Source organism: Equus asinus, chromosome 1 (assembly GCF_041296235.1).
Source record: "Equus asinus isolate D_3611 breed Donkey chromosome 1, EquAss-T2T_v2, whole genome shotgun sequence".
Taxonomy (NCBI): Eukaryota; Metazoa; Chordata; class Mammalia; order Perissodactyla; family Equidae; genus Equus; species Equus asinus.
The window spans coordinates 23,993,887-24,013,228 of record NC_091790.1 but is presented as its reverse complement, the minus strand read 5'-3'; the positions used below and the strand labels follow the sequence as shown (position 1 = coordinate 24,013,228).

Genomic DNA, 19,342 nt, shown 5'->3' with positions numbered 1-19,342 from the left:
TGCTAAAAATAATTATTACTAGTATTATTACTAGACATTTTTCTTGTCAGAGATGATGATAATTGATTATCGTATTTAAAAGGACGATTTTTATTACCTAAATCACAAGGACAGTATTACATTACCAATACATAATGCCGTGTGAAAGCGTAGGTAAGTGCCACTCACACTGCAGACTGGTATTCTGAAATTCAGTAAGCGTGGCTTTTGTGTCAGTCAAGTAGAGAGCAGAAGAAAAATGTCACGACTTCTAGAACCTTTTTTAAAAAATCTGGCGTAGGGTACTAGCTGTAAGGAAGTATCACACAGCATTTGCGGAAAAAGAAAAAGAGATTTTCAGCATCTGGATCAGAGTTACTCACTGGTGGCTACAAAGAAAATCTAGGCTAGAACGTCAGCTCCCTGAGGGCAGGGCTGTGTCTTGTTCTGTTCCTGAATGTGTCCGCAGAGCTCAGGACAGTAGAGCGTTCAGTGAATGTTTGTGACATGAGCGAAATTGTCGTTTAAACAGCCGAATTGTTGAATTACACAGTTAATCACAGTTTATGCAGAAGTATGGAATACGTGACAAATGACTGTGAGATGGTCTAGGAGGGAGCACGTGGTTTAACCAGTGGGGACAGTGGAGGGCTCGGAGGTCATTTCCCACAGTGCGTCCTAGGTCCCCAGGTTCAAGGGAACCCCGTACTGGCGTAAGTGAAGCCACTGAAGGGTCTGTTTACTGCTCTTTTGTAAGTGACATGCTAAGATCAGAAAGTTGCTGTTTACTGAGTGCCTGCTGTATATTTTTTTATTGTGAAATTTCAAATTTACAAAAAAGTAGAAGCTTTGCAACTATCTGAGTGACATTTTTCATGGCAAAAGGAGCCAGGAAGGGACCGCCGGCTGCCCTCGGTGGCCGTGTTGTGTTGGAAGTGCCGAGTGGCTTCCGAGGGGCCTCTGGGAGGCAGCTGGGTGTCGGGGACGGGCAGGAGATCTGCACAGAGGCGGCAGGGTGGCTGTTGACGTGGAGGTGGGCGCAGAGAGGGAGCTTGAGATGAGAGGTCGGAAGGCCTGGGTGGAGAGGGCCAGGAGCTCACGGGGGAATCCTGGGCTTGACCAGTGTGAGCCTTTACAGGCTCAGCTCCCAGATTACGTCACCATGTGAGGTTGGAAACGTGCTGCTTCCCAAAATTGAATTGTTTTCTTAAATTGAGACATTTTATGCTCTTTTCAGAATGAGGTACCTAACAGATGGTTTTAGGCTCCCAGAACAATGCCATGCTGTCTGCTGGATTTTCCCTGAGGAAGAGCAGGGTGAGGCCTCAGAGTGTCGGTCCCTCAGGCTGTCCTCCTTAAACCTGTCCTGTCCACTAAAGGGAGAGCTGAAGAGTTTCAGGTGGAAACCGTGTTGTTCCCGAGTGTTGTAGAAAATGCGCTTCACTCAAGTGATGTGTTGAAATCACTGTCTTTATGACTTCCCATGGTAACGTCTTATGTTTTTGCTTTTATGACACAATACCGTCTACGTCACTTAATGATGGGGATGTGTTCTGAGAAATGCGTCGTTAGGCGACTCAGTCCTTATGGGAACGTCTTAGAGTGCACGTACACAAACCCAGGTGGTACAGCCTCCTACACAGCTGGGCTCTATGGTACTGATCCTGTGGGACCACCGTGCTACACACGGTCCCTTGTTACCGAAACATCGCTGTCCAGTGCGTGACTGTGTTTCATGACGATTCAAGTTGGTGACCTGAGAGACATCTGCTCGGGTGTAGAGTACTGGCAGTTACATCCAGGTGAGATTCAGCGTGTCATGGCTTCCTTTGGTGGTTCTAGTAAATTATTCAATTTTGACTTTGATGTTGTAAATGTGATGTCGCAGTAGGGTACTGGTGATCCCTGGAGCAGTTGATCTGTTACTTAAATCTGTCTCATGCACTTCCTGGTGCTTCCATGACACAACGTGACAGTGGAGTGGGGGCATTCGGTGTGGACTGGAGCTTGTGGCTGCAGTGTTTATTTGTGATCCTCAAACTGAAGCAGTGCAGAGTATTTTCTGCATGATTTCTTCCTGCCTAAGTCCCTCTTCTTTTTGGCCCAAGTTTTTTCTTGTTTCAAATTTTTAAAAACGTGTGTGAATGGAAAAGGGTCTAAGAGGACGTAGGTGAACGCTGGAAGGCGAGACTGCTGCGGGAAGTTGCTTTGGGTTGGGGTGAGTAACAGTGCGTGGTGAGAGCCGTTTGTAGTTCACTCACCCTTGTGGCTGTTCAACTAATCTTAAAGTACCTTGAGGGTTCCAGGTCTGTTTTAGTCTTCTCATCAGCTGATTTATTAATAATTGAGCTTTTAGGAGTAATTTTTCCTAATTTGGAAACATAAAACGTTTTCTGTTAGTTTCTTTATATTTGCTGAATGGAGTGTTAATTCTATTAATACAGTTTTTATGTTTCTAATTTTCATGTGAAAGCAAGAATGGGGACTTGGGCTACAGTTCTCTCTGTGTGCACGTTTCGTGTTTTGTGTTTGTTTTACTTTGCCAAGGGTGGTGGTCTCACTGTGGCGTTTGTTGTTTTCGCCTAGGGCGCCGGGCAGGATAAACTCGGAATCTACGTCAAGTCTGTCGTGAAAGGAGGTGCTGCGGATGTGGTTAGTATAATTTTTAAAGATGTAAGTTTTCGCTGTCCTATCTATTGGACAAATGACAGCAGATGTTCCATGATGCGTTTAGCGGTAAAGCACTCTCTACAGTTTGCTGAAGAAGCGCTTGTCAAGTGTGCTCACCACTGACTTCCCTCTTCCTCTCACCTCCCTTTGCTGCCCCCCCTCCCAACACGCACCTGCCTTTCGGGCGTGCCCAGGATGGACGACTGGCCGCTGGTGACCAGCTGCTCAGTGTGGATGGACGAAGTCTGGTAGGACTCTCTCAAGAAAGGTATTTTTATTTATCTGTTTAAAGCTTAATATTAGCATTTTTAGGGATGTATCATGTTAAATTTTGAAATTGAAAGACAAAAAATAATGCTAAAAAGCTGGGCCCTTACTCGTCAGCTTTTTTTAAGTGTAAAACTCTTATTATACGTGACGTTTCATTTGTTAGCCAATTATAAATATGCATTTTAGTCTGGAGCAGTTTTTTTGAAGCTTAAAAAGATATGCTCTTAGCACTTCCTGAAACTTCTGAATATCGTCTTACTATTCTTGCTATGCTGACAGGAGATGTTGCCTGGCTAATTTTTGAAGGACAGGAATGGGCAGTGGGCGGTGGGCAGTGTGTCGGGAGGTAGGAGCTGCCCCTCAGAACAGCGGATGGGGCTGTGGAACGTGCCGCCCTGCTCCCATCACAGCTGCCGTGGGGACAGCGGGCACTGTGCTCATTCTTCTTACAGTTGTACTGCTCTCTTCCTAGGGCAGCAGAACTCATGACAAGAACAAGTTCCGTGGTGACACTGGAAGTAGCAAAGCAAGGAGCGATTTATCACGGTCTTGCTACCCTGCTCAATCAGCCATCCCCGATGATGCAAAGAAGTAAGGACGAGCTGTGGGGCAGTGAACGCATCTCTCTTGTAGACTGCCGCCCGTGGCAGCTGGCTCACTGACCACTTAGTATCTGCCAGGCACTTTGCAGTCGTGAGCTCTTTTAATATTCCCAGAAGCCCTCGGAGTAGGTCCTGTTTATCTTTATTATCCCAATTTTAAACATAAGGTGCTGTTTCCTTAAGTAGATGCCTAGGATAACTAGGTTCCCCTCTCCGTGCCGACGGCTGGGGAGCCTCCGGATGCCCGGCACCTTGAGGCGTTCAGGCCAGAGTAAGCAGATGAATGAACCTTCAGCTTTGACAGGCAGATGCAGGACGTAGAGTCTTGAGAGAACAAGTAGAATTCTCTGCTGAATAGGAATATTTGTACATGTGTGTGTGAATAGTTATTTCAGTCCTGTGTGTGCTGAGATTGGACGTGATTCTCTTTTTATATATAGTTTGCTTTAAATAAAAAGCTCAATTATTTGAATAGAGTAATCTGTTGGTGGGAACTGTGGTTTTGTAACTACATCAAAAATCTCAGAAAAAAATAGAGTATAAATTTCGGGCTTTAAAAAATTGGTTCAGAAACCATAGGGAAAAACCGTCATGACTCACATTATCTTTTCAGTCGTGATATACTTTACGGTTACTTTCCTGGCTGTGTGCTCCAGGCCTGGCCCTGGCGGAGCTCACTTCTCTGCAGGTTGGTGTTCTGGGAACGTCAAAGCCAGAGCCTGCGGTCCAGACCTGATAGGAACAAACCCAGCATAGGCATCTGAGGGCCTGGGCCTGCTGCTCACTGAGACAAGCAAACAAAAGGAGCGTCTTAACAAAACCACAGGTCGTATTATAGGCCTCGGCGCAGCATACTTCTTACTTTTTTCATAATGTAATATTTAACGTATTGGTTTTCTAATTTATTAGTTTGCAGTTATTTAAAAGAAGCAAACCAGATGATGAGTTAGAAATCAAAGAAGGAAAGTGTTAAAAGTAGATAATAAATCGGGGTCATCAAGCGAGAAGATAAGAAACTAACAAAGAATGAATAATCACATCAGATGATGGCTATTCACGACGGTGACAGCTCTGAGTGATCCAAAGAGTGCATACATGTTTAAAAAGTGAGGGAAGTGTATTTATCTTTCAGTTTTAAAACGTTACTTTAAAAGTAGTTTTGTTATTTAAAACAGCTAAGTTTATGAGAAAATAAGCTTTGAAAGAATACCTTTTCCCATCAGTGCCAGTTAAGTCTTGCTTTATTTGAAAACTTTTTAAAGATACTTTAGAAAGATTTTACCTTTACATAAAAATCACCTTATTTCTGGGGCTGGCCCCGTGGCCGAGTGGTTAAGTTCCCACGCTCCGCTGCAGGCGGCCCAGTGTTTCGTTGGTTCGAATCCTCGGTGCAGACATGGCACTGCTCATCAAACCACACTGAGGGAGTGTCCCACATGCCACAACTAGAAGGACCCACAATGAAGAATATACAACTATGTACTGGGGGGCTTTGGGGAGAAAAAGGAAAAAATAAAATCTTAAAAAAAAAAAATCACCTTATTTCTTCTGCTAAAAGCAAGTTCTTATGTATGGAACCTTAAATATTTTTAGTTTGATCTTTCTTTTAAAACTAAACAGGGTGTTTAGAATAAACTCTTGAACAAATGAAGGTCTTAAACCTCCTTCGGTTTCAGTTTCAGATCGCCGTGGCTCAGGTAAACCCCGACCAAAGAGCGAAGGTTTTGAGCTCTACAATAATTCAGCTCAGAATGGGTCACCGGAGAGCCCGCAGCTGCCGTGGGCAGAATACAGTGAACCAAAGAAACTGCCCGGCGACGACAGGCTGATGAAGAATCGAGCTGATCACCGCTCCAGCCCCAACGTAGCAAGTAAGAGGCTCCTTGGGGCCCTCCTTCTCTTGTCCTGAGTTCTCATCCAAGTGCCTGCGTGGTCGCTGTCCCAGTGAGGAGGGCCACTCTGGTTTGTTACTTACTAGAGTGAAACATTACGTGCATATGTTGGCTCACTGGGTTGTGTTTTCCGTGAGAGATGTCCAAACTAATATTCTCTAACAGGAAATAGAAACTAAGTGAGCAAAACCTTTGATTCAATGGATGTCGCAGGTGGGCAGATCGATCACATCTCCAGCAGGGGTTGGCACACTACCAGCAGGAGCTCAGATGGGTTTTGTGCTTTTAAAGGGTTGTTAAGAAGCAGCAGCAGAAACAAGCTTTTGCAAAGCCTAGAATATTTACCCTCTGGCCCTTGCCAGAAATGTTTGCCAGTCCCTGGTCTGTGGATAAAACTTGGTAGCTCTGGGCTCTGTGCGCCTGGGAGATAGGAGTGGGCCTCATGGGCCCTCGCCTGCCACGGCCTCGCCTCTCTCTGTGCTGGCCGCCCCACCGCAGTGTGAAGATGCATGGCGGACGGCTGCCGCCCTTGCGCAGCTCCTGTGTGACATCGCGTTTGTTTATTTAGTAGTAAACTCTCTTCTCCCTGACTCTTTCCAGATCAGCCTCCTAGTCCTGGAGGGAAAAGTGCGTACGCCCCTGGAACGACGGCCAAGATCACGTCTGTCTCTACTGGAAACCTCTGCACTGAGGTCTGAGAGATGAGCGCAACCACCCTTACTATGCTGTTAGCTTTCCCTGGGAATACCTGCATTATCTCATAAAATTTTCACTCCACAAGTTACCCTGGTTTATAATTCCTAAGTAGTGAATTTTTTATTTTTAATATAATAGGTAAATCAGCTTTAAATTAATAAATGTTTTTCATTATTCTCAGTATAAGATCAAACCCTTACTTTTTAACACAGTTTTTGAAATATATATAGTATATTTATAGTATATTTTAAAACAGTTTGCTGGAAATTAAATTAGTCCATTGTACAAGTTGCAAAAAGCGCACTTTCTTTCTTCTTCACGTTGTACAGGAGCAGACTCCTCCCCCCAGACCTGAAGCCTACCCCATCCCCACTCAGACGTACACCAGAGAGTATTTCACCTTCCCGGCCTCCAAGTCCCAGGACCGGATGGCTCCTCCTCAAAACCAGTGGCCGAGTTACGAGGAAAAGCCACACTTGCACACAGACAGCAGCCATTCCAGTGCCGCAATTCAGGTTAGAGAGAAGGGCGTCCGTAAATATTTCTCAGCCCTCACAGATAGACCCGTTAGACAGGGTGAGAATTGAGCAGTTTCTGAGACACAGTTGATGTTTTCTGTAGCACAGCACTGCTCTGGTCATCTTATTTTTTTCCTCCTTCTTTCTTGGTTTTCTGGTTAACTGAGAGAAAGAGGGGATAGGATAGAAACTGAATATGAAAAGGGACTTCTGTTCTCTTAGTGTCTGATTAATGAAATGTTAGTAACATGAAGCCTCAATCAAATTTGTCAGGCAGGTCCCTGGTTCCGGGCGTGAGAAATGGGAGCCCAGATGATACGTGTTGCACTTTGTTCGCGTCAGAAGGTGTCCCAGCCGCTGGGGGTGCAGAGGTGATCGTGGTCCCTGCCCGCGAAGCTTGGTGGTCTAGTTGAGAGCTGAGGCAGGTGAATGGAAAACAGGGTAGTAAGTGCTGCTGGGAAGCTGGATCCCCGCCGAGTGACGGAGCCGTCTCTCAGTCTAGGTGTGACTAGAACCGGGACTCCTGCATCCCGTTACAGCTCCAGAAGAGGAGAGCTTTCCAGAGCAACGGAGGTGGCGTGGAGACGTGTAGTGTGGCTCGAGCCGCAGGTGCTCAGTTTGGCAGGAACGCGGGTCGGGGCAGGGGCAGTGGGGTTCCAGGCTGCACAGGCAGGTCGGAGCCACACCGAAGGCTTTGCGTGACCAGCTAAGGAATTCGGGTTTCATCCGAGCTAGTGGAGAAGGGATGTCAGCCTGAGCAGTTAAGCTGGGGAACATTATCAGATGTGTTTTTCTTTTTAGAAAGATAACTTCACATTGTGAAAGACTGGGAGAAGAAATTAAATGTATGCTTAAAAATAGGTGCAGTCAGGGCCGGCCCCGTGGCCGAGTGGCTAAGTTCGCACGCTCTGCTTCCACGGCCCAGGGTTTCGCCGGTTCAAATCCTGGACGTGGACGTGGCACCGCTCATCAAGCCATGCTGAGGCAGCATCCCACTTGCCACAACTAGAAGGACCCACAACTAAAAACACAACTGTGTACCATGGGGCTTTGGGGAGAAAAATAAAAAATAAAATCTTTAAAAAAAAAAAAAATAGATGCAGTCTACGAGACGTAACATCCGCATCCTGGATAGTGAATTCCGGGAGGGAATCACCCTTGGATTAGAGCGGCCGGCAGATGCTGCAGAGTTGAGACCCGATTCGAGCTGAGCCTAGGGGATGAGGAAGCCAAGGGAGAGGGCACTGCGTTCCCAGGAGACAGTGTGAGTAAGGCGAGAAAGAGCCCCGTGTTCTACGGGCAGAAGGTGCTTGTCAGGTCCACACCTTGGTTGTTCACAAGATTTCGCCTTGTCCTGGGCCCCTCCTGCTGTTTCCTAGATAGGTCCGATTACCTCCAGCCCCCAGTCTTTGCGGGAGTGTGAGATGCCCTCCCCCAACCCCGCCGGCTCTGGGAGCAGGCTGGAGTTGTCTGGAGAACAGGCCTTTCTCCAAATTCTCTTTAACAATAAAGTCATTTTATGCCCTGCTTCCGCTAGTGTGTTTTGTCAGCCCTTAGGAAGATCTGCTTCCCATATGTCAAGGCAATCCACAGGCTTTGTTTTAGGGGCATGGCATTATTGAGCCTCGGCACTTATAGTAGATAACTACTGACTGCTTCCCCTCACAGCCTGGGTAAATAATACCTAGAAGAGAAGTCAGGAAATGAGCTAAAGGGCCGCTCGTGAGGATGCTGAAATGACTGAGAGTCATGACCGCACTTACCGGGGGAGGGAGGAGAGCGCACGAGAGCCCAGGAGCGAAAACGCAGCTCCAGGAAAGCAGAGGAGCGTCGAGCCCCTGGCTCCCGAGCCCCTGGTCCCGCAGCGGAGAGCAGTCTGCAGGCCCGGGCCTGGAGTCCATGCTTGAACGTGTCTGGTCTACAGGGGCAGGGAGTTAGTAATTCTTTTATGGGGCCCGAAGATCGTATGCCCGGTGATCAAGAAACTGTTTCTGTGTACATGGTAAAGCCATTGCAAAATGTTGGAAGTCAGTGTTCTGTTTTCCTGTCAGGCTACTGTTTTTTCAAGTGGTATTTCATTTTTTTGGTGTGTGTTTGTTTTTTAAGGAAAGAGTAACAGTTTATTTTCCAGATTTGCATCATCAATTTCTACTGATTAACAGGGCAGGAAAAAAATGTGTGACTCAGACATCATAGTGAGTCATTTCTGTCTGATTAAACCACTTTCACACATGCCCTTTGAAAAGAAGTATATTCATTTCTCTCTCTGTCTCACACACACACACACAGAAGTCTGTGTCCTGTACCTTTATACCGCCGTGTTTTATACCTTTCTAAGACTGAGGCAGAGAAAGCTCGGACGCGTGTGGCTTGCCCTTGCATTATTATACACAGCTCTATGAAAGCGTTCATAAAGCCAGTCGTCAGCTGGTAGAATTCATGGATGGGTCATGGGTTGGTCAAATGGTTAAGATTTGGTAATTACTCTTAGTAATGATTAGGATTTTACTACAGAGAAGTAATTTTTGTTGCTCTTCACCTAATTAGACTGAATACATTCATCCTTTTTTTTTTTTTTTTTGTGGAAGATTAGCTCTGAGCTAACTACTGCCAGTCCTCCTCTTTTTGCTGAGGAAGCCTGGCCCTGAGCTATCATCCATGCCCATCTTCCCCTACTTTATATGTGGGACACCTACCACAGCATGGTGTGCCAAGTGGTGCCTTGTCCACACCCGGGATTTGAACCGGCGAATCCCGGGCCGCTGAAGCAGAACGTGCGAACTTAACCGCTGCGCCACCAGGCTGGCCCCATACATTCATCCTTTTAAAGTCAGTCATGTGAATGGTACCACAGTAGAGATGCGTGCAGGGGACTATAGAAGAATGAGGAATGGCACAGTTGATGAAGTACCTGAGTTTTTGTGCGTTTTGCTTTTTTGCCAGTGATGCAGAGAAGAAAGGACAGCTTTTCTTTCTTTTAAACAGATAAGGAATTCGCTGGAAAAGCAGTTCCTCCACAGCCATTGAGCCATAGCGCGATCTCAGCCTCGATTCTGAACACTCATTTAACAGTTCTGATGTTTTTTCTTTCTCCCTGAAGAGAAAATGTGTGTCTTCTGATAAGTGGCTGAAATATAACAGCTTTCCCTTTTCCTTTTCCAGCGTGTTACCCGTTCCCAGGAGGAACTCCGGGAAGAGAAAGCTTATCAGCTGGAGCGGCATCGAATAGAGGCGGTTATGGATCACAAGTCTGATAGTGATATGTGGATAAATCAGAGTTCCTCACTGGGCTCCAGTGCATCCAGCCAAGAGCACCTGGACCACTCCTCCAAGGCAGGCACCCCTGCTTCCACTCTGACCAAAAGTGGCCCTGGGCGCTGGAAGACGCCAGCGGCTGTGCCGCCCATGCCCGTGGCTGTCTCCCAGCCTATTCGAACAGACCTGCCCCCACCACCCCCTCCGCCTCCCACCCACTATGCCAGTGAGTTTGACGGAATCCCCATGGATTTGCCTCTCCCACCCCCTCCTTCTGCCAGCCAGTTAGGACCTCAGTCTGCCCAGGTGGCTGCTGCAGAGCGGAAGAAGAGAGAAGAGCATCAGCGGTGGTATGAGAAGGAAAAGGCCCGTCTAGAGGAGGAGCGAGAGAGAAAGCGAAGGGAGCAGGAGAGAAAGCTGGGCCAGATGCGCACCCAGGCTCTGAACCCCGCTCAGTTTCCTCCTGCGGCTGTCCAGCAGATGAAGCCGGAAAAGCCCTCCACGCTCCAGAGGCCCCAGGAGACCGTCATTCGGGAGCTGCAGCCCCAGCAGCAGCCCCGCACGATTGAGCGCAGAGACTTGCAGTACATCACCGTCAGCAGAGAGGAGCTCTCCTCGGGGGACAGTCTCTCTCCAGACCCGTGGAAGCGGGACGCCAAGGAGAAGCTTGAGAAGCAGCAGCAGATGCACATTGTGGATATGCTGAGCAAGGAGATCCAGGAACTCCAGGGCAAGCCCGACCGCACCGCGGAGGAGAACGACCGCCTGCGGAAGCTCATGCTGGAGTGGCAGTTCCAGAAGAGGCTCCAGGAGTCGAAGCAGAAGGACGAGGACGATGAGGAAGAGGAAGACGACGATGTGGATACCATGCTGATCATGCAGCGCCTTGAGGCCGAGCGAAGAGCAAGGGTAAAGGGGGGCGTGCTTGGGCCGCGCCCCTGTGGTCCCTGCCTCCACCGGCGGCATGTGGGGCGGGGGCCGAGCCCAGGGTCTCAAGGGTTGAAAAGGTCCCTAGGCTTCCCATGTTCTGTGATGTGTACACTGTTAGCTGACGTCCTACAGATGTGAGCCAGGGGGAGGAGGCTGAACATTCTCGAGCCGTGCACTTTAAAAATATTGCATACAATTCAGATAGACCTTTACTGTTGTAATTAGCAAACTCATATTTATCCTGCTCATTAACACTTCCATTGAGAAAACAAGTTAATAACCCATACTTTGCTAATAACCAGTAATAATCTTGATCAGGGATTGGCAAAATTTTTTCTTAAACAGCCGGATAGTCAATATCTTAGGCTTTGCGGGCCCTGCAGACTCCATCTTTACCGCTGGCTCTGCTGTTGAAGCACAAGGGCCGCTGTCGGCAGGACGCGAACAGCGGGTGCACTGGGGCCAGCACAGTGTCGTTTACAGATGGTGGCAGGTCATTTGCTGACCCCTGGTCTTGATCATCAGCACCTGATGGTGGGTAACAAAGGAGACTGTTGAGGACTTCAGAGTTAAGATTTTAATATCATTACCGGAGATAGAACCTTCAAAGGAGTTAAAAGGTTGACGAAGCAGGTGTTTATTAAATTGATAAACAGTTACATTTCAGTGGTAGTATAAATATACTGAGAACTTAGAATTTTATTCATATATCCCCATATTACAAAAAAATTTCCGTTCTTTTTGTTTTGAGTAAAAGAAGTAAAACGTCTATTAGTTTAGTACAGTAGATGGTTAGAATGCCAAATTGAAGTCTTTGTCACCCTGTCAAGAGGATTGTTGACAGAGGCGTCTATTAGTATTAACGTGCAGAGAGTGCTAGTGACTGTTTTAGTGATTTTTTTTTTTTTATACAATGCAGTATTCTGAGAACAGACAGCCAAGAGCACACCCTTTTGTCTTTAGGATTTTCTTTCTAATTCTAGCTTTTCCCTGACATTGTCTGTACTGGAGATCTAAACCCAAATTGTGCCGTCAGACATTTTCGTCTTCCTGCCTCGTGATGAAATTTAATCTTGGGTGACCATTAGTAAGGACGTAGAGCCACGGTGTGACCCCTCTTCTGTTTGTTCTGTGAAGCATTTTCCTGAAAAGTCACACACACACACACACACACACACACACACCACTTCTTATACATATTCTCAGCCAAATGTATGTATAACTTTGCCCAAAATTCAATCAGAATCCCTCTTAAGACACTTAAGTTTCTGAAATGAAGGCTTAAATGTTAGCTGTTACATTACTTTATCAGTATTCTCCAAGTCACCAGGAGTAAAATTCCTTAAGAACGGCTGTATTTACCATCAGAACTATTTTATTTGATGAATAACTAATTGCCCTGAAATAAGAATTCTTTGAAAGATTTCCACCTTGTAGTCAGCAGTCTGGCCCCCATTACATAAACCGTTAGCTTGTCATTGCAGTGTGCATTTCCCTCTGCTCTGGCCGCTGTCGTCGTGGCCACATGGCAGGTGGGCGCGTGAAAGCAGCTGAGTCTGTTCACGGCCTTGTATCACGCCCCAGACACGAGAAAGAACGGCTTCAGCTCTCCTGCGGCTCAGACTCTGCTGTTTCCTGACAATAGTGAAAAGTTAGCAACTGTGTTGATATTTCTATAATTATTCTTTTCTGTGAAGACTAAATTTTTACTGAAGTTCTATCAGTTTTTCCTAATGGTTAAAACATTGAATATTTCAAAGCCTCTTAGTATGAATTATAATATTTGGAAAGTTTCTTATGAAAATTTACTTTAAAGTGTCTGTATTTATCATTAATTATGTTAATATCTTGGTCTCCAAATAAGAGAGCTAAGGGAAATTTTACTTTTTTTAGTTTCTATGTATCTTAATGAAACTCAAACATTTAATACCATGTGGCCCTTTTTCTCTTTCTGAACCCTAGAGATTAGTCTGTATGTAGTTTTTGCTTTTCTCCTGGGGTGGTCCTTCGGAAACAGACGAAGCGTGAGAGCGCAGATGTGCTGGTGGCGGATTACAGGTCTACACTGAGCCTTTTCTTCACACCTGGTCTTTCTTTTTTCCCTCTTACCTGCAGCAGACTGCTCTGCCAGCAATCTCTGTTCTAGATTTGGTACGTCCTCGTTTCTTTCCCTTTGGTGCTGTTTTCCTGTCTTGATTTCCCTTTTTCTTTCAGTGGTGGTGGCTTTATGTTTTCAGTAGAGCAGTCCTTAGGGCTGTCCTGCAGCAGGACAGCAGTCCCGCCTCTAGAAGCATGCCTCTGAATGTTCGTAGACTTAGCCACTCTCTGCTTTCCTCCCTTAACTGTAAGTGTTACTGTCTGTTTACGGTTTTGACCTTCACTCAATTTTAGTCATAAAATTGATTCTGTTTATTCTTATGTAGTTGTAAACACATGCACACATGAAGGAAACTTGGCAGTGAGTAATCAGTTTCATTCTTGTTACATGAGAGAGAGATTTTAAATATTCAGCTCTTAGAAACTCAGTTGAATTGGTGTTGCCACTGTTTGCCAGATGGCACTGTCTCGGACAGCTGTCTGTGATAGAGTAGGAGAGGTTGCCCGCAGACACGTGTTCTGTGCCTGCTTTAATGACATCCATGGACTTTGGTTCACTTTATCAGCCAGAACAGTTTACTGTCTGCGAAAAATACTTGAGGCCACGTTCTGTTGTCCATGCAACGTGTTTAAGGAAGGTGTTGGAGAAATTCAGTCGGTCACTTAGTGCCCATTGAGCGTAAGTACTGTTATCTGTGTCATCTGCCTGTTATATTTTGACTGATATAATTATGTTAACTAAGTCAGCATTTACTGTTAGTCATTTTTTAAATGATAGAAGGCCAATATCAGGCAGTACTTTAAAAAAAATCCCTGAAACGAGGTGTGACTTTAATGGCCTTCTCACCAAATAATAGCCCTCCTTTTTTTTTTTTAATTTAAGTAGTGTGGTGGCACCGTCATTCCAAAGAGAAGGCTCTCTTGAAAACATCTCCCCTCCTTAATGAATGAAAGGCATGTTTTCTGAGCTTTACATTTTTTTTTCATGAGACAAAGATAAAAACCATCTTTTGCTCCCTACTTCTTTGTGTATTAAGGTGTCCATGTAGGAGATGGTTGGAAAATATCAATCAGTTAAAGTCGTTTCTTTGTGTAAAATCTTCATTTAACAAATATTTGTTCAGCGTCCATGATGTGCCAGGTCTGACCTGAGGCGTTGGCTGTGAGAGATGAGGCCCAAGGAGGACCTTTTGTGCCGTGAAGATTACAGGACAGGCGGATCATGATATTTAAGGCTAAGGGTTACACTGAGGTTTTCATGTCAAAGAAAAATAGTTCAGGATTTTTCTGTCTTTAAAAGATCATTATTTTGAGTGTTAATACTGCCCCTTTCTAAACAAGAAACCCCCTTGTTTCTGCGCATTTCTCAGCCTAATTTCCAGTAACGGTGAATATTATTAACGATGTTATCTGTAGAGTTCTCATGGCATCACCGTGCCAGGCCGTCTTGGGAGAACCTCCCCTGTTAGGGTTAGTCCTCTGCTAAGATAACAGGGAGAAGGTGACCGGGTGGCCTGTGTGTGGGAACGCGGCCCGTGGGGGTCTCAGGCGTTTCCTTAGGCTCCTCGCGGGGTTTTATGACAACAGACGGGATGAACGAGGCAGGCCTCTTCTTGTTGGGGAGCAGCCGAGTTCAGAGACGTTGGCGGGTCCTGCCTGCCTTCTGCTCTTCCCCGGGTCTGGGAGTGGCCCCTCGCCCCAGATGGTCCAGGGCCCGCTGCTGCTTCTCTCTGGGCTCGCGCCCTTTGTGCCCGCCGCCTCCTGACCCGTGACCTGTCTGAGCCGGGCGCCCCCTTCACGTCTCTGGTCAGAGCCCTCTCGGATGGAAGGCTCCTCGCTGCGTTGCTGACAGAGCACCTCCACTCAGAGTCAGACGGCCGTTCAGATTCTAGCACGTTCACGACTGCTCCACCCCTCCCTGCCCTGCGCCGTGCTGCCACCTCCCCTGCCGTCCGCCTCCCCACTCTAGCTGCTCCTTCTCGTTGCTCAGTCTAGGAGCCTGACAGTCGCCGTGACCCCTTTGTTCTCTCCAGTGAGAAGTTCTTCGGTCTGACCTGGCTGAGCCACCGTCCTTTCCTGCCTGCATTGCAGGAGACAACTTCCTGCTGAGTCCCTTTCTTTGCCTTTGTTCCCCTGATAGGCTGCTGCAACACAGCAGTGGCGGTGATCTCTTAGAAGCATGTCAGGTCTCACGAGTGCTCAGAGCCTACAGTGCTGCCCTGTCACTTAGAGAAACACTCTGGTCTCCCCATGGCCTACAGGATGCCCTTGTTCTGTCCTCGCCTCCCCCTGCCTGGGCCCCGTCCCCTCCTGCACTCCTGTACGGGGTGGGGTGGATGTTGCCCGTGCTGTCGCTTCCCCTGGCTGAAGTCCAAGGGCAGCAGGTCCCTCCGCCTGATGCTTGGGTGTGTGACTCGTGCCACGTAATGATGTGCATTCCTCCTTGTTTCCCTGTGATGTGGGTGCCACAGAGGGCAAGCCCAGCGTTTGAGAGACTCCCCCAGTATCAGAGAGTGGGAGTCGAGATTCTAACCAGAATTTTCTGAGTTGGCATTCAGTGCTTTTCTGCTGTACCAAAGTGTCTCCTGCTCATAAAAATAACACTCTGTTGCTAGGAACCATCTTTCAACTAGAGATTTAGGTGACCTGCCAGGGTCTCAGTTGGCTCGTCTCAGCTTTGTCTTGTTACCATTTTAGTGGCTCATGTGCTGACTCCAATGACCTGACAGCCCACAGGACGAATTCCTTGGGGTATTATTTTGGGGTAATACCAGTGAAGTGATGTTTTCGGGATTTCAGTGGCTCTTCTGTTTTCCTCCTGTGGAGACCCAAGCTGGATCTTCCCTCCTAGGCCACTTTCCCGTCTGGTTGTTCTGCAGGACTGTGGAAACGGGGCGTACCCCTCTGGAGCGTCCGGGCACAGAAGGGTTGAATTAAAAGTTTCATGAAAACCTCAAGCAGGAATTCTTGGGACCCTCACTGAGAGTCGCACCTTCAGAGAGGACTGGCTCCAGCAGACTGTTTTTTGCCTGTTCGGGTTGAGGTGCCTCAGGAGTGGGAGATAGCCCTGCCCAGGATGTCAAGGCCAGAGGTGGACACAGCCCATCTTCAGGAGGGGTCAGTGTTACTCGAGGAGTTAGGAGGAGAAATATGTTCACAGTCAAAACAACACGTCTGTATCTTGGAGCAGAACACAGGATTCACGTGATGGTAGAGATGAAGCAGAACCCAGGGGGTGTGGTGGGTGCTCTGAGCCCACCGCGTGCTCGGGGTCACTCTGACTCTTCTCCACCTCCTCTGTCTACCAGAGCATGTCAACAGCTACGCCAGAGATCTCCACCTTCCGATAAAATTGTAGTTTTCCTTAAACTGAAAAAAAAAATGTAAGGGCCCCGCCAGGGGAAGGGAGCCCTCACTCCTGAGTGCTGAGTGCTGCCGTGGAGGGTTTGGCGCACCCCTGTTCACAAGGGAGAACCTGGTCCCTCGGCAGGTCCGCAGAGTGCACTTCTCTTGGAAACGGGGCCGAGAAGCCGCAGAGCTGGGCCCTACCCGGGTCTCGGGTTCCGGAGGCCAGCAGTGATAAGTGGCCTCATCGGGGCTTCATTGTCAGGCCTTAAAATTTTCTGAGGGTGTGTTTTCAGTGGGTAGTATGAGCCCCAAAGGCTGCAGAGAGAAGCATTTCTTATGAGTAATGTGCTCAACAGACTTTCAGTTGTATCTTCAGAGAAAGTGTCCAAAAGGAAAGGATACCTTGGCCCTATTTTGTATTTGGATATTTCAACATGATTGTTTCCCTTAATGGGATTTCTACTATAAATTAAAGATATAAGTTAATGCATTTTGTTGTATAAAATTATAACCACACAGATCTCAATATGCTTTTTTTTTTTTTACCTGAAAATACCTCTTTTTAGAAATGTGGACTTACCAGTAAAGCCAAACCTTGGTTTAAGCTTACAAACTGGCTTTTTGAGATCTCAGCATAGTTCTTGGTTTACACTAACTTCAGTCTGGACTGTCTTGATTCATCCTGTGAGAATTATCGTTCCATCTGTTAGATCTGTTCCCCAAATAGAACTTGGTACGAGCCTGCTTTGATCGCATCTGACTTCTCATTCTTTTAATGTAAAACAGCGAGCTCATCTCCTTTTCATTTAACTTCAGGGTGTTAATGTAACAGACAGTTTGTCATTGGATATCAGTCATTAATTTGTAACTTAGGTTGAAATGCCTTTAATCATTATTGGATGAAAGTAAACCATACAGCTCAGTGTACCATCTTGAGCTATTATTTGGGGTAAATTAAGAGATTCTCTTTTCTCTCATTAATGCTTTTTTGGGGGGTAGGGGGCGTAAAACAGCATATCTTTGAAGAACAAAACAATCTCTGTTTTGAAAATGAAAATCCATGAATCAACTTACCAAATAGTGGAGAGAAACGGCCTGAATTATGATGGCGCTCCTTCATTTGCCCTATTTTAAAAATAGCAACCAGTGAACTGAGCACAAAGAGAGGCTCCTTGCTTACCACCATCCAGATTTAGAAGAATGAGTGTTTTTAAGAGAAAATGCCTGTTTATAGATTTATAAGATAGCATTCTGTATCTGTAATTATAATTTATGGAAATTGTAATTGTTCTGGTTTCTTAAAATTATACTCCTGTTTAATTTAAAAGAACTAATTGGCTATTTATTGTACACTTTTTCTTTCTTATAACTTATTTTTATTTAGTTCTAGACAGTATAACATAATGAAATTAGTTTGTGCTTGCTCTACTGGGAGACAGAAAAACTTTTATTGCATTAATGCAGTTTTCTATATTTGCATAAATTACTTTCCTGTGGGCTATTGACCCCTCTCAGTTGCTGTTTTATTTTGTTATTTGTATTTGGGTGCTGTTTCTCCTGCTCGGTTTTCCGCCCTCGGCTGTCTGCCTCCTGCGGAGCCCTCAGGCGGGCGCTGACTCTGCAGGGCCCTGGGAGGCACCTCTGACTGTGCTTTGCCTTTCGGGTCTTTCTCAGTAGCATCTGCTGCTTTTACAAAGCCCCCTACAAGCCAATTATCCTAACATCCCTTCTGGGCTTAGACCTAGATTGTCCTAAAGAGGAAGTTAAATTAATTTGTCGTCTTGAGAAGGGAATTTTAATTTTTTTCTAAGATGTTTTATTGTTCACTGACATGAAAACACCTAATGATACGAATTAGTTACTTTCCCACCAGATACAGAAGTCAAGCATGAGTGAAGTTGTTAGGTTTTTGTTTAAACAAATACAAACACAGTTCAAATCCAGAAGTTCATATTTTCTGTTTTTGCTGTGAACAGTTTCTAGAATAACTAGTAACTGCAGGGAGTGAGACACCTGGAGAGATTTTACCTAAGGGCTCCTGCGCTGGTTAGAGATTGAACTGGATGGCTTCCAGCTCCAGTTTAATTTTTAAAAGTTTTAATCAGCTCCTCTTGCTGAGGGACGGTGCAGGGCTGCAGGTGTGGCTGCAGCCAGGTGTCTAACAGATAAGAAATAACCAGAGAGTGCACAGTTTCAAATTTACCATTGTCCTAGGCTGTAACAACAGAAGCTTAGTAGCTGTATTATATCAAGATGACAAAAAGAGAGACTTGTATTCTGTTCTCTGCTGGTCAAATGTGCTTTTAATTCAGGATTCCTGTTTAGAAAAGGTATTTGCAACCTATAGCGATAGAGAAATGTGACCGGGGGATAAAGGAGCTGAAAACCCAAGAGGAGATGCATCTTCGATTTTTGAAGTGATCTTTAAGTATTTGAATGGTATGAAAGAAAGATTATAAATTTGTGTTTCAAAAAGCAAGAGCCTGAATGACGAAAAATAGAAATCAGGTGATGCATTGTAGACCAACAAGAACTTTTTGACTGGCGGTTCCCTGAAAATAGCACATGCTGTCTTGGGAGGTAGGCAGCAGGGCTCCAGAAGCTGGAAGTGTTCAGACAGGACGGACAGTTGGGTAGAGATGTAGCGAAAGAGTGAGTAAGAGTAAGATTCCTTCCAGATTTCAGGCTTAGATTCTGTGACTCGGAGTTCGGGGGTGTCCCTGAGCTGGGAAGGAATTCTTGAAGTCCAGGATGATCCGGAGGGAGCTAACTGATGGCAAAGGGCCAGGGTGGGAAGAGTGCTAGACACTTGGTCCCCAGGAAGAGGGGGCTACTGTACACGCCCTGTGAGCAGCCCCATGTTCCCCGAGTCCTGTGCTGCCACGTGAGCTCCCCCTACCCCTGAGAGGCTAGTGTTCATCTGCTGTGGTCCAGAGCAGGGGAGGCTGTTTCTTGACATTCATAGTGGAAACAAACTGACGAGGGCAAGGGGAGGAGGATGGTCGAGTGTGCTCTGCAGTGTCATCAGCTGGGAGTCTGCCTGTTGTTCGAGTCTGTTAATTTACATGAGCTGGTTAACTTAAAT

At 46.3% G+C, this 19,342-nt stretch overlaps 1 protein-coding gene across 25 annotated transcripts in view; it reads left to right on the top strand.

The window, feature by feature from the left end:
• Window positions 1–19,342, top strand: part of AFDN (afadin, adherens junction formation factor) — a 141,360-nt gene that overhangs the window by 111,726 nt on the left and 10,292 nt on the right. For 16 of the 25 annotated variants that reach the window (XM_070516613.1, XM_044761302.2, XM_044761287.2 and 13 more), the window contains 8 exons: window positions 2,566–2,631; window positions 2,844–2,917; window positions 3,392–3,510; window positions 5,198–5,392; window positions 6,014–6,105; window positions 6,439–6,624; window positions 9,790–10,791; window positions 12,928–12,963. In XM_070516613.1, coding sequence (XP_070372714.1) covers window positions 2,566–2,631; window positions 2,844–2,917; window positions 3,392–3,510; window positions 5,198–5,392; window positions 6,014–6,105; window positions 6,439–6,624; window positions 9,790–10,791; window positions 12,928–12,963 — 1,770 coding nt within the window. Of the gene's footprint in view, window positions 1–2,565; window positions 2,632–2,843; window positions 2,918–3,391; window positions 3,511–5,197; window positions 5,393–6,013; window positions 6,106–6,438; window positions 6,625–9,789; window positions 10,792–12,927; window positions 12,964–15,788; window positions 15,995–19,342 lie in introns of those variants that run through there. The other 9 variants (XM_044761294.2, XM_070516291.1, XM_070516162.1 and 6 more) reach the window with 2 other exon arrangements.